The 15,453-nt window shown below is 40.3% G+C and overlaps 1 protein-coding gene across 3 annotated transcripts; it reads left to right on the top strand.

Moving 5' to 3' along the window:
- Positions 1-226: 226 nt before the first annotated feature.
- On the top strand, positions 227-7,149 carry LOC141439188 (uncharacterized). 3 transcript variants are annotated; one of them, XM_074103364.1, is made up of 3 exons: positions 227-471; positions 613-732; positions 4,484-7,149. In XM_074103364.1, exons 1-3 carry the CDS (start codon positions 425-427, stop codon positions 4,485-4,487), a joined length of 171 nt encoding a protein of 56 aa, XP_073959465.1. In that variant the 5' UTR covers positions 227-424; the 3' UTR covers positions 4,488-7,149. The 3 variants fall into 3 exon arrangements, with proteins under 3 accessions (XP_073959465.1, XP_073959463.1, XP_073959464.1); XM_074103362.1 differs by having other exon boundaries at positions 613-3,038; positions 4,215-7,149; XM_074103363.1 differs by lacking the exon at positions 4,484-7,149 and adding an exon at positions 4,215-4,303.
- Positions 7,150-15,453: the final 8,304 nt, after the last annotated feature.

Raw genomic sequence — 15,453 nt, 5'->3', positions numbered from 1 at the left:
AAAGTACGAACTATTAGCTTACTTAGACTGATTGCAAGTTAATGACACTTTTGGATGTGACGAACTTTTTAGATACTGACTGCTGCTAACTATATGACGCTGACTGTCCTATCGCATAATATATCTGCCTTTGAAAACTCAACCGTCAGAGCAGGACAGAAAAAACGTACATAAAGTTTTAACAGATTTTCAAATTTTATTGGCAGCAAAGAACAGTCACGTCACTTCTTATTTTAAACCTAATTTGAGTTTTAATGCAAACGTCAAGAATTATAATAATTGAATATAGATACCACTATTACTTCAAGTGCCACTCGAGATAGGTTACGGTGGAGAGGGGACGATTTATGTAAAATACCATATCAGGACGAAACGATGTATCGTTTAGATGATCACGCGAAACATCGAATTATATTTTTAAAAGATGAAGGATATACCGTCTCAGAAATCGCTGAATCGATGGGAATCACGGTAAGAAATACTTTTTCATTACGCTTTCAGTGATCTGCAAAATTGTCTTTATTCTATTAGTATTTTCTCACGTAGCAACTACACCTACGTTATATTTTTAACTATATACCTATCGTTTTAAAATTGACTATTTTTTTGCAGAGCAGGACTGTTTATTTATGGTGCAACCGTTTCGAAGAAGAAGGACTGCTCAGAAACCACGTCTCTTTTGGGCGGCCAAGAAAAACGAGCTTTGAAACCGACGGCCATCTGGTGGAACGGGTAAGGAACGGACCCAACTAGCAAAATTTGATCTTAGAAGTATCCTAAGACCACATTTTCGATACTCTTAGTGTACACTTGCAAACGTTGGTAAGTGTCGAATTGGGCGCAGTTTATAAGAGCGATTGCTCTTACTGTTGTTTTATTACGGTCTTATGAAGATCAATTTTAATCCTACAATACTCTTTCAATTGCTGTTGTGAAACCAAATAGCCTTACAAGTATCTTACACTGGCACGATGTTAAGGGTAAATGGTTTTTGTGTAGCCTCAGTAGTGCCGTACTAAGAGGGATTCACCTTATTTGCCTCTTTGTGTTACCAGTGTAAGAGTACCTATGTATTAAGCCGTCGCGAAAAGTTAGAAGTCAAAATCTTATTGCTGTGTTGTGCTTATTGTGGTAGAAATTAAGTATCCACTTGTGTTATTGTTTTATACTTTATTTAAGATAACTGTGTGTGTTTATTTTAGAGACTGTAGTCATATTAAACCACGTGCGGAGTACATTTATTCGAATGAATTTTAATATAAATAACATTGCGATCTCGGGCCATTTCTGCGATGAGTTTGGAAATAATGTTTATTGATAAAATAAGAGTGAAATAATACAAAATTTCGCCATTTTTGCAATTTAGGCATTCAGTCTCACTGTATTCTACATTATGACATTTATAAGCTTATTAATTCTTAGAGAAGTCCACTATAGAACTAAACATCCCTTATATTAATCTTGTTAAGTTCGTTTAAAGATTTCAACTCTTGCTAAAACCTTGACTATGACAATAGGTGGCCATTTTCCATTTTATGTAGGGTTCCTTAGAAAATGAAAGAACCAGTAAGTATGATGAACGATTGGAAGAATAGAAAACCTATTTTACTTGTCACACGAAGAAAAAATTTAACGCAATATTTTAAGTGAAAGTAATTTGCCAAGAATGCTAGAACAAATTGTGCATAATTAATTCGAGTTCAGATGGGCTACTACGAAACTCGCAAATCGAATTTCGTATCGCACCGTCCCTTTTATTCGCGTATTAAATGACATAAGCGTGAGCAGGACGGCAACATACGAAGTTCGAGTTTTGCACTTCGTGGTAGGTATAGGGCCAGATTCCTTGTCACTGAGATCGCTATCACTCACATCAGTATCACTAGAAAACTACTTTATTTGGTACGGAACGGAACCACCAAATATATTGCTAGGTCCAGCTTGCCCCATTTCTCTTGTTACTTCCTCTTCTGGTTCTTTCATTAATGTCGAGTACTGTTTATTAACTTTTCTTCGATATGCTCCACTTTTTTTGAATCGTTCCATTTTTGCAAATCCATTGTAAATCACGTTTTTTATCCAGTTAGCTTAATTTCCACAAATCGCCGAAACGGTCGGTTTTAGACTTTAGTAAGCAAGCTTATGACCTTGGTGAGTTCAAATGTTCTTACAGATATCTTCCAAAAAGCTACTACTCTTTAATATGATTTAGTCAAGAACAAATGCACTTACTTAGTGTTATCTTTCAGCAGCCATATAACATGTTTCAGTAAGAGCAGTACCCTTATCCTGTACTTACCTAAGACTCTATAAAGAACAAATGCTCTTGTAAAAAGCCCTTTAAAGAATGGATATTTTTCTAAGAGCAACTAGTCTTACAAAGTGCATCTATAAGACATTATACTTATAGATGGTTTACGAGTAGGTCTTGTATGTATCTTTAAGAGATCCTTATAAGTTTATAAGTTCTTATAGTCCAAAACGTCTGTACGCTTGCCTCTCTAAGGGGACGATTCTTAACCAAAACCCTTATATTACTTTTATAATACTTTTGCTCTTATATGTGACAGTGTCCAAGACATTTTTGCTAGTTGGGGAGGCTTCATAAGAGTTCCGGACTTAGGGCCTGGACACATGTCGCCGGTACGGTGCCGTCTACGGTGTCACGGCGCGGCGCCGTCAAACGGCGTCGTGCCGAAACACGGTGCCGCGTACGGTGCCGTACACGGCGCCGCGAACGGCGTCGTACCACGGCGCGGTGCCGTGTACGACGCCGTGCACGGTGCATCGCTTGGTAGTTTAACTAGTTTACGTTTTGCTGCTGAACGCATAACACGCAAGTAAATAGTGCATAAAAATGGCTGAAGATTATGATGTAGATTTTATAATTTCTTTAGTGGAAGCTCGTCCTGTTCTTTGGGACAAGACGAAGGAGGAGTATAAAAATAAAATTTTAAAAACAGAAGCTTGGAAAGACGTCTGCCAAAATATTGTTCCATCTTTCAACGAAAAGGATAAAAAAGAAAAAACAAAAATCGGTAAGTAAGACTATTTATATATATATTTTTAGTATACTTATATTATTTTTTATAACTGAATTATAACGTGAATACAATAAATGTAAATGTGATGTCTTGAAATAATAGCCAGTTAGCATCGGTTATAATTTTCTTAATGTAGGTAGTTGTGATTTTTTAATATTTTAAAGAGAGGCGGGTAAGAGAATTTGCGTGTAAGTGGCCATGCATTGTCACAGTTATATTTTGCTTAGTTGCCAACTAAGAGCACCGGCGTCACTGTTGAAATATTTACAGAATTCGTCTCGTATATTGACTGGATTTGTTAAGGAAACATTATCCGTTGTTTGTTGAATGTTTAATAGGGAGTCGTCAATGTATAACTCCTCTGACTTTCGTATTCCATCTCGATCTACAACAAAATTGTATAGAATACAGCATGCTTTGATAATATCTGTCGCAAAATTATATTGAACATTTAAGGGTCGGTGAAATACACGCCATTTATTTGCGAAGATGCCGAAAGCACACTCGACATACCTTCTTGCTCGACTCAAACGATAGTTGAAAACTCTTTGTTCTAAGCTCAGGTGTTTTCCTGGATACGGACGCATTAGATTGTTCATTAACGGTAGGCCCTCATCAGCGATAAAAACATAGGGAACAGATTTTTCAAGCCCAGGTAAAGGCTCTGACGCTGGTACTGGCAGTCGATTTTGTAATAATAATTCGTATAGTTTTGTATTGTGAAAAATCGTGGAATCACATTCCTTTCCATACGATCCTATATCGACATATACAAATCTATATTTAGAATCCACCAATGCAAGCAAGACTATAGAATTATAGCCTTTGTAGTTGTAAAAAAGAGATCCACTGTGAGCAGGACAGCAAATTCGAATATGCTTCCCATCCAATGCCCCCATGCAATTGGGGAAATTAGTTTTTATGTCAAAATCTTTAGCTATTTGTTTCATTAGCTCTGTGGATATTTTCGGCATGCTTTCACTTAAAAGGATGTCCCATATAGCACGACAAACTTCTCGTACAATTTTCCCGATTGTAGTTTTTCCACGATAATCTGTGAATTCCATATCTCGAAATGAATTCCCCGTTGCACTTTAGTTTTTTAGTTTTTTTTAGTTTACATTTTAGTTTTTTTTTATTTCAAACTTTTTTTTATTATGATTGTTACAGGTAATGAAATAGTAAAGAAATGGACCAATGTTAAAGATAATTTTACGAAATATATGAAGAAGGTGGAACTTTCAAAGAAATCTGGTGCTGGTGCCAAATATATAAAAGAATATCATTTGTAAAACCGATCTATGAGGATAATAATGGTTGTATAAGCATTGCAAACAATCCAACGAGTCACAAGAGATCGAAACATATTGATATAAAATATCATTTTTCTAGAGAACAGGTGGAGAACAATGTTATTAAATTGAATTATATTCCCACAGGTAATCAGCTGGCTGACATCCTTACAAAACCATTGCCCACAGTGCGTTTCTCTATCATGAGAGAGAAACTTGGAATAATATAGATACATCTACACTGTAAAGTCTATACATATAAGTTTATTTCATTAAATATTATAGTAAAATTTATAGATATTTATAGGAAATGGTCTGGTTAGGTTTTTCTGGGTTTTCCCTAATCCTATGCAACAAATGTTGGACCATGATGAAATTGTACCCCAGATAAAGGAGAGCGTGTGATCTATTATTGTAAATAGATTATAAGTATTAATGATTTTAGAGAAAGTGGATTTATTTTTGAAGGGGCGTGTTGGAATTCAACAAAAACAAATCCGTCCTTCTCTAACTTGTGGTTTGTATGACTTTCTCTTTTACTCACATGGAGACTAGTTTACACTGTCAAGTGTTCGCTGTTTTTACATGCGTCTCTATCCTGAAGAGAAATGCATTGGTTTAGTTTTATTATAGATCACGCTGTTTAGTGAGTAGTACACGACTCTCCTAACAACATATTAAAATAAATATAATTTAATTGAATCTATTGTTTATGTTAATATCCCATAACCAATATTCTATTGATCGATGTGGTGGTGGAGCAACCTCAAGTTCAGTTATTATTATATGGAGGTGTACGTGGATGTGGAGGGTGCCTGAACCCCTTTACCTCTCTGGTGTTTTAGTTTAAGTGTAACCTTCACTGCCTTTTTGTAACATTGGTACTTTTCAATGTAATAAACATTATTAATTTAAACTTACAGTTTTTTCTTCATTTTACCATTTGCAATGATAGCCGTGTGCATTAAAGGGGAGTTTTCACCGCCATAAGGTGACCTCTAGCTTTTCAAATTGTTTTAGATTCCTCGGAATTACATAAAAAAATACTAAAACAACATACCAAATAGAAAATCGTCGTCATGCAGTCTAAGATGTCAGAAGTATTGGATCTTGTGCCGTATTTGTAAACTCTGGGCACATGAATAATGTACTACCGGCGAGACTAGTATAGGTTACGTGTGTGATATGTGTTACAATTAGAAATAAGTGCTTTATTAAATATTCCGTAGTATTCTTTTAGTTCCTATTTACCCCGCAGGATGATTTTTTTGTCAGAGATCTATAAAGAAGCCCAATATCAAAAACTACGGATAAAACAATCTGCCGCTTGCAATAAGAAAAAGAAAGGTTGAAGACTTATTGTATGGACTTGACAGTAAAAAAAACAATTATTCAAAAGTGCGTGAAAGGAAAACTTACCATTAATAATTGTTTAAACATTTTGGTGTCTTAAATTTTTACTTGTATGTAATCCAGAAAGTTTGGACTTTTTTGTTGGCAAATAATTTTTACAACTGTTATTAAAACATTAGGGTTGTTATTATGATCAGTTTATTCGAAAAGGCAATGTAAAGCGAAATACAGTGCTTAACGTTTTTAGAGTGACAGGCGACGTCAGTTGTGTTCTAGGATGGCGTACATTGATAGTAGTAATTGCGAATATGTTGTTATGAGCACATCGTGTTTTGCGAATATGATATTTTGCGAATATCATGTTTTGCGAATATGATATCCACCGACGGAGGGTTTAATTTGTATGAAAAAAGGAAAATTCAAAGACTCCTATTTTTAAAAATCGCTGAACTATCGTTGTTCAGTTTGACGAGGACGATCTATGTTTAAATTTTTTATGCTCGTATTACAGGCCACACACGTGAAGACCAACAAGTTGCACAGCGTTAAAGCTGCGTTAGCAGGTAGTTATAATTTCCATTTATCTTTCTCCACTGTGACACGAAAATTAATCGTACATTTGTCGTACTAATATAATACTAGTATTAATATAATACGGCAAAGGCGTTCTTTGTTACTATTCCTTATAAAAGGGGATAAAATAAAGGTGGCAATTGGAAGCTGATACTAATAACTTTCTTTAATAACTCTGTTCTTAAAAAGACACTTTGACTTTAAACATGTATTTTCTTAAAGCTGTAAGGTGTCTCACCTTCATAAGGATGAGATAGCACACGAATTATCTTTTCGTGGGCTACCTGTAAATCCACTTTCTAGGCGGAATAGCTTGACAGACGCATTGAAGCAAACTGACAATCTAGCTCACCGTGGTAGTTTAAAATTTTCGTCCTTTGCTGAAATTGATACTTCTAAAGAACTTGAAACTTGCCAGAGTAAAGCTGTAGAGGTTGAGGCTGAACTTAATGAGGAGCTTACTGGTGCTGCTGCTAGTAGATTAATTTCCAGGTGCAAATACTTACTGTGCCGTCTTTCTCGTCTGCCAAAAGAAATTGAAGAAGCTCAGTTGCTTCGGGTTTACTTTGAATTCCATCTTGGAACGCTTACAGGGTAACGACACGCCTTCTTCTGGTAGCACTGCTGACGAAGATCAGTCTGATGACGAACGACATGTCGTTAAGAAAATAATTTTTAAGACCGATAAGAGTTTTAACATAAATTCCTTAAATTTGAAGTACAGGGGCGATTCTTGTGCCCGTAATTTTCTTACGCGTCTGGAGGAACTCCGTATTGCTAGAAAAATTCCTGAACATCGTGTTTACGACGGTTTTGCTGAGATTTTCGACGGACCTGCTTTGTCATGGTTTAGGGCTAACCGTGCTGAACTACAGACTTATCGAGATGTTGTTGTTATGAATGTACATCACTAGAAAAGAGACACAGCACTATTGCCGCCTTATTGGAACTGTCAACGTCTAACTGCTGTAATGATACCAAATATCCACCAGATGTATCGAGTATTTCTGGCTGCCTTTGAAGCAAAAGTTCTAAAGGTCCAAAAGGAATCTGGAGTCATGTTACGTGACCCAACCTCCGTGTATCGACATCAAAATGTACGATCTGACTTTCTAGAAGATATTTCTCGGTACAACATCTACCCTATGGCGATCAAAATGGCCATTGATGTCATTGGAATTGTTAACGATGTCCTTGACATCGTGTACCTCCCTGTAATCGCTGCCGAACGTCGAGATGAAGATGGAAACTTGCAGCCACGCCCAGAGAGCGTAGTGCTTTCGACGCTGCGTGAAACAGTCGTCGAACTTGCTGACAGGGAAACTCCTGAATTGATAAGGAGAAGATTCCACGAAAATAACCCCATCCCGGCTTGTAGATGGTCAGCTGACCACGTACTTGAAAACCCGGACGACATAATCCCAGCGGATTATGATCTGAATAGAAATTTAGGGGTCGACATACTAGGCCTTACTCCCTTCATGAGTAATTTGCAAAAGATCGCACCCAAAATGGTTGGAGGAGCATTAGAAACAAAGATCGTTGGGAAAAGATCTATTTTAGTTTCTAACCTCATGGGCGACCTGAAGTGCCCGGATTTAGAACCCGGAGAAACCGTTGATGCATATATTGCACGCGCCGTTCCCATAGGAGATACCCGACGTTTCTCCTTCAACGTCTAACTGACACCGCTACTATCTGTGATCTGCAATTCTGCATTTAAACAATATATGTACTTATTAGTTGAAATAAAACAACTCCAATGTTGTTATGTATGTGTGCGTGGCTGCGCCCACCACTGTCCATATTCCTACGTTATTAAAGCAGTACATCGCTGGCTATTGGCTGTTTCTCTCGTGTCCCTCTCCTTGCCTTCAGACGTATCAGTGGCGACGACTACCCACAAAAAAAAAAAAATAAAAAAAATAATGTCGGCTGGACATTTCGGAATTTTGACCAGTTTTGACCACAATGTTCAGGACTGGAAGACGTATAGGAGTCGGATAACGCAGTGGTTTGTGGCAAACGACATCACTGCAACATCGGACGCGTGTGGAACAAAGAGACGAGCCATATTGCTAAGCGCACTCACAGAGGGTACCTACAGGCTCGCCGCGGACTTGAGCTTACCGAAGGATTTGCAAACGGTGCCGTACGATGACATTATCCAGACGCTAGACAAGCATTTCAACCCCACACGCGTCGGCTTTAGCGAACGGCATCATTTTTACGCAGCGGTACAACGGCTAGATGAATCGCATTCGCAGTGGGCCGCGAGGCTTCGCGGGTTGACGTCTCTTTGTGCGTTTAATAATGTCGAAGAAGCATTGCGCGATCGATTCATAATGGGTATGATGGCTTGCCCAGAAAAGGAGAAACTATATGGACAAGACTTGGCGGGTTTGACGCTCGGCAAAGCTGTGGAATACGCAGAAAACGTTCAAAGCGCGCGCGCCGCCGCCGCAACCAGCGCCGGCGCTGCAGGTCCACCCGCCACGGCGCCAGATTCACTCTTTAAAATCTCCCGTAGTGCCAAGGGAACACCTAATACCAGAAGTGGCCGCTGGATAAAACAAAAGTGCAGCGTATGTGGATATACGAATCACAAAACTTCGGAGTGCCAGTACAGTGATTACGTTTGTAAGAAGTGTAATGTAAAAGGTCATTTGCGTAGGATGTGTCAATCAAAAGTGAATTACGTAAATGATGGAGCTGGAGACGAGGACTTCGGAGATGACGGTGAGGTATTTACAATACGTTCGCTGCGGGGAGAACCAATGGTTGAAACTGTAGTTATTCGCGGCTCAAAGTTCAAATTCGAGATAGATAGCGGTTCCGCTGTAACGGTTATGTCACAGGAAACGTATCAGTCGCATTTCAAGGATGTGCCATTGATTCCCTCACGTAAACATTTAGTCAGTTATACCGGTGATAATATTCCATGTATAGGGGTATTGCGCCTTCCTGTCTGTTTTGCCGACCGCACCCACACACTGGATATGCATATAGTGCGTGACCGTGGTGCGTCACTCCTCGGGAGAGATTTCATAGCGATATTTCAATTGGAAATTGTACCCGTAAACTACTGTCAACAGTTATACACGGTCGAACAATTGCAAGCAAAATTCCCGAAATTGTTTTCAGAAGCGTTAGGATGTTTCAATAAACAGAAGGTAAAATTGACGCTTAATGAGAACGCTAAACCGGTTTTTTTTAAAGCGCGCCCGGTCGCATTTGCTTTGCGCGATAAGGTAAACAAAGAAATAGACAGGCTGGTGCAATTAGGCATTCTAAAACCGGTTGATAACACAGAATACGCATCACCGATAGTCCCTGTCTTGAAACGAAATGGTAATGTTCGCATATGTGCTGATTATTCCGTAAGCATTAACAAGCAATTAGTCGTTGACCAATATCCCTTACCGACAGCAAAAGAATTATTCGCTAAGTTGTATGGTGGCAAGAAATTCACAAAACTTGACTTGTCAATGGCTTACAATCAGTTTGTTTTGGATGACCAATCACAGCGGTTTACATGCATTAATACGTCACGCGGGCTATATATGTATACGCGTCTAGTGTTCGGCCTCGCCAGCGCTCCAGCCATCTTCCAGCGCGCAATAGAAAATCTCCTGGCCGGGCTGGACGGCGTTCTTTGTTTGCTGGACGATATACTCGTCACTGGCCGCGATGACGCCGAGCATGCGAATCGGTTAAACACTGTACTTGAAAGGTTACAAGATGCAGGGTTGACACTACAGCGTGAAAAATGCGACTTTTATAAAAACAAAGTAAATTATTTGGGTTACGTCATCGACAAGGACGGCTTACATAAGTCTCCTGAAAAGGTCGAGGCAATCGTTAAAGCCCCTGTACCGAACAATGTAAATCAGCTGCAATCATTTTTAGGATTAATAAACTACTACAGGAATTTTGTACCAAATGTATCGTCAATATTATCACCGCTTTATGACCTTTTAAAGAAAGGCACTAAATGGCAATGGAACGATATACATCAAAATGCGTACGAAACGATAAAAAAATGTTTAGCATCCGATCAAGTTTTGACTCACTTTAACTCGGAGGCCAAAATAATACTAACGGTCGACGCCGGACCCCGGGGCCTCGGCGCGATACTCTCGCAAGTGGGACCCGACGGCCACGAGAGGCCCGTGTCCTTCGCGTCGCGAACCTTAACGGCGGCTGAGACGCGATACTCGCAAATACAAAAGGAGGCGACTGCCATTATTTTCGGGGTGCGTCGCTTCCACCAGTATTTGTATGGCAGATCAAAACCGTTCGTATTGCGCACGGATCACAAGCCCCTCTTATCGATATTCGGACCTTACAAGGGAATCCCGGAGATATCCGCCAACCGACTCCAAAGATACGCCATATTCTTAAGCGCGTATAATTATTCAATTGAATATGTCCGTAGTGCTGACAATACAGCTGATTACCTATCGCGCGCCAGCCTGCCCGGGGGCGAGCGCGGGGCGCGCGCGGGCGCGGGGCCGCCGCCGGAATGTGCTTACGGCGCGGAACCGTGCGACTGCACTGCTTATGTCTATTTTGTACTGAGTGGCTCGTTACCCGATACCTTCTCGGACGTTCGCAATGAGACGCGTAATGATACTATTTTAGCGACCGTAAGTAAATACATCATGGAAGGCTGGCCAAATAAAATAGACGACGTACGTATCAAACCTTACCATTTATGCCGAATACAACTGTCATACGAAAATGGTTGTATAATGAGGGGCCATAAAATCGTCATTCCCGAATCGTTACAAAAAAAAATGCTATCCGAAGTACACAAGTCACATCTCGGGATCGTGAAAACTAAGGCGGAGATTCGATCTAGGTTTTGGTTTCCCGGGGTGGACGAGGCCGTGGAACGCATGATAGGATCTTGTGACATCTGCATACAGATGCGGCCGGCGCCGGCCCGCGTCGCGCCCGTGCCGTGGCCTAGGCCGAAGGACGCATTTAGCCGTGTCCATATAGACTTCCTAGGGCCCGTTAATGGTCGGATGTACTTGGTATTGGTAGATGCATATTCCAAGTGGCCCGAGGTTTACGATATGGCTGGTACGACAACGTCGACGGCGACTATAGAAAAACTCTGTGAGTTTATGTCCAGGTTCGGTATACCGGCGACAATGGTGAGCGACAATGGCAAAGCTTTCATTTCTCAAGAATTTAAATCTTTTTGCCATTTGAATGGCATAATACACATCACGTCACCGTCATACCATCCGGCCAGCAATGGACAGGCCGAGGCTTACGTAAAGGTCATAAAAAAAGGAATACGGTCTAGCCTTTTATCCGACAGTAGCACAAAACAAGCTAAAATGAATTTGTTCAAATATTTGTTTGACTATCGTAACTCAAAACATACAACCACAGGATTCTCCCCCGCACAATTAGTATACGGACGCAAGTTAAGGTCACGCTTAGACTTATTGTCACCGCCATCAGCGCTGCCCCCGTCTGCGGCTCCATCTCACGATAAGTGTAATGTTCAGTGCTCACGCCGTAACAAGACAACCACCGAGAAACGATTCTTGCCCGGCACACGTGTGCTATATACTAAATATGTTAATAATAAAATGGTTTGGGGTAAAGGGGTTATTGAAAGGCGTATAGGAAAAGTTTTGTATTTAATTAAGGACCTTGAATCACAACTAAGTATTCGTAAGCACATAAACCAATTAGCATTATACAAAGGCAATAGTAACGATAGTAAGTACAATACACGGGACTATGACGCTAACGACAATAATAATGCATACTCACCACCACCCCCGTCGCTGACGCCGCCGCCGCCGCCGCTGCCGCCCCGCCGCCGCCGCCGCCGCCGCCGCCGCCGCCGCCGCTGCCGCCATCGCTGCCGCCGCCGCCGCCTCTACCATCACCGGTGCTGCCGCCGCCGTCGACTTCACCATCGCAAGAGTTGCCACCGCCACCGCCGTCACCATCGCCGCTGCCTTCTTTGTCGTTACAGCAAAGAGGGCCTCCCACTGACGCGGCCTCTACAGACGCGAGACCACACACTCACACCGGGGAGGAGGAAGAGGAATTTCATGAGGCGGAGTCTGAGAACCCGCCAGCGCCCGTTCCGTCGCGAAGAATAATGCGTCCCCGTCCCAAAATAAACTTTAAACAATACTTCTAGATATTAATCATTATTCTTATTCTTGTATTTAATAGATCTTAGGCATAGATTAGATTTAATATATATAACTCAAATAGGTGGAGGGATGTTATGTATGTGTGCGTGGCTGCGCCCACCACTGTCCATATTCCTACGTTATTAAAGCAGTACATCGCTGGCTATTGGCTGTTTCTCTCGTGTCCCTCTCCTTGCCTTCAGACGTATCACCTATTAAACAACATTAATTGATTGAACATTAATTTTATTCTTCTTCGCGCTGCTTCACCCAACAATTGGTAGCAGAGCGTGGTTCGCGCGTACACGTCGGAGTAAGAAGAATGTCGACCTCATACCATCGCATCGATGCCCTCACGAAAGAAAATTACGATACGTGGTGCCTCCAAGCGCAAGCAGTGCTTATCAAAAATGGCCTGTGGGGATACGCAAACGGAGATATAACCGACCCTACTTCAACACCCGGCAACGAAGCAGCAAAGAAACAATTCCAACAGAACGATTTGTTGGCACGTTCAGAGTTACTATTGCTTATCTCGCCTTCAGAGCTGAAGCAAGTAAAAGGATGTAAAACATCATATGAACTTTGGAACAAACTAAAAAGTACATACCAGAGCACAGGCCCAGCTAGAAAAGCAACATTGTTAAAGCAACTGATATTAAAAAAGCAAGACAGTGGTGATGTTCGTGAACATTTAAACAATTTTATGGACATTGTGGATAAGTTAGCCGATATGAATATAGACCTACATCCTGATCTTCTAAGTATTATGATGTTGTATAGCTTACCTGCTTCATATGAAAACTTTCGCATAGCTGTTGAGTCGAGAGACACACTCCCAAAGCCGGAGGAGCTAAAAATCAAAATAATAGAAGAAAGTGAGGCTAGAAAAAGCAAGGACACACAACGAGAAAAGGGTGAAGGTGCATTTTATACCAAGAAAAAAGGAAAATACTGCCAAAAATGTAAGAAAAAAGGACACACAAATGAAGAATGTTGGAGTAATAGACATAAAAATCAACATTTCAAGAAAAAGGAGGAAAAGAACTTCAGCATCACACCTACATGTTTATCCATCACTTCTTCAGATGTGTGGTGTTTGGACAGTGGCTGTACATCCCATATGTGCGCACAAGAGGATAATTTTGAAAACATTCAATCTGAAGCCGGATCTTTGAGGTTAGCATCTGAAAGTCACACAGCAAAAATAGAAGGCATAGGAAAAGTGTCTCTGAACATCAACAATGAAACATATAACCTCCATGATACACTTTATGTTCCTACCTTAGCAACAAACTTACTGTCTGTGGCAAAAATTACAGAAAAAGGAAACAGTGTGTTATTTACAAAAGAAAAAGCCTACATCAAGGACAAAAAGGGTGAAATTACCTTAACCGCTGTGAAAGAAAATGGCCTGTACTACACAAAGGGGGAAAAAGCAAATATGACCCGAAGTGAAAATAATCTTGAAATGTGGCATCGAAAACTCGGTCATCTAAATGAAAATGACTTAAGGTTAGCTGCAAATAAAAATTTAATTAAAGGTCTAGAATTAAAGGGAGGAAACTTACCTGAATGTGAAGTGTGCATTAAAGGTAAAATGACCCGATTACCGTTCTCGTCCGTGGATGGACCACAGTCTACACAGCCATTAGAGATTATTCACAGTGATGTATGCGGACCCATAAATACTGAAACACTGGCAGGAGCAAAATATTTTGTGACATTCCTGGATGACTACACGAAATATTGCTGCATCTACTTCATCTCACACAAAAACGAAGTGTATGAGAAATTTAAGGAATATAAAACCAAGGTAGAGAAGTTCCATAATAAAGAAATAAAAAGTCTGCAGTCCGATAATGGAACCGAATACTGCAATCGAGATTTTGATGAGTATTTGAAACAAAATGGTATTAAAAGAAGGCTCACAGCACCGTACACACCGCAACAAAATGGGCAGAGTGAACGAAAAAATAGATCATTACTCGACAGAGCTCGATGCTTAATGATAGATGGAAACATTCCTCAAAAACTTTGGGCAGAGGCGGTGTACACAGCTAATTATTTAATTAACCGAAGTCCGGCAAAAGCTTTGAAAGGTTGTACACCCTATGAAAGATGGACGGGACGTACACCTTCCGGACGACACTTACATGTATTCGGGGTAAGGCATTTGTTCTGAACAAACATAGAAAAGGAAAATTTACACCAAAATCAACAGAAGGAGTGTTCATGGGCTATGCACAAAATGCAAAAGGATTTCGCATTTATTTACCTGAAAGAGAAAGTGTAATAATTAGCAGAGACGTGAAAGTCATCAACAAGATGTACTATACCAGTGAAGGTGACCATAAAGAAGAAACCTATGACAAACTCTTCGACGAACAGGAACAGCGGCAACCTGAAAAAGAAAATAATTTTATTAAAAATCCAGAAATTATCAAAAAGGAAAAACAAAGAAAGAAGAAAGAACACTTACCTGTAGTAGAACTTGAATTCACACCAAAATCAATTCACAATCCTGCAGTAGAAGCGCCTGTAGAAGAATCCGAAGATCTCGAAAGCGAAACAATTGCCAGTGAAGAACCTGAAATCACAGAAAGCACCAACTCTGAAAATGAAAATACAAGGCCTCGTAGAGAACGAAAAACTCCTGCTTGGCAGAAGGATTATCTACTTAATCAAGACTCTTCATCTGATGAATACCATGAACCATCAAATAACGTGGATATAGATGAGATTACTTTCCTATGTGAAGCAGAGACTAAATGTCAAAATAATGAAGAATGGCATGAAGCCATAAAAGCAGAAATAAAGGCACAAGTCAAAAACGAAACTTGGAAAATCGTAAGGAAAGAAAAAGGCATGAAGATTATTGATAACAAAATGGTGCTGAAAAAGAAACTAAATTCTGAAAAGGGAGAAACAAAGAAAGCCAGACTTGTGGCACGGGGATTTGGACAACGTCCAGGTATTGATTTCAATGAAACCTTTGCACCTGTTACAAAATTGAGT

The sequence above is a fragment of the Choristoneura fumiferana genome, chromosome 20, assembly GCF_025370935.1.
Source record: "Choristoneura fumiferana chromosome 20, NRCan_CFum_1, whole genome shotgun sequence".
NCBI classification, from domain to species: domain Eukaryota; kingdom Metazoa; phylum Arthropoda; class Insecta; order Lepidoptera; family Tortricidae; genus Choristoneura; species Choristoneura fumiferana.
This window is presented reverse-complemented; position numbering and strand designations above follow the sequence as displayed.

Coding starts and splice junctions, on each gene's coding strand:
- LOC141439188 (XM_074103362.1), top strand. CDS start 2,858: ATGGCTGAAGATTATGATGTAGATTTTATAATTTCTTTAGTGGAAGCT. Junction 3,039..4,214: donor AAAAGAAAAAACAAAAATCG/GTAAGTAAGACT, acceptor TGATTGTTACAG/GTAATGAAATAGTAAAGAAA.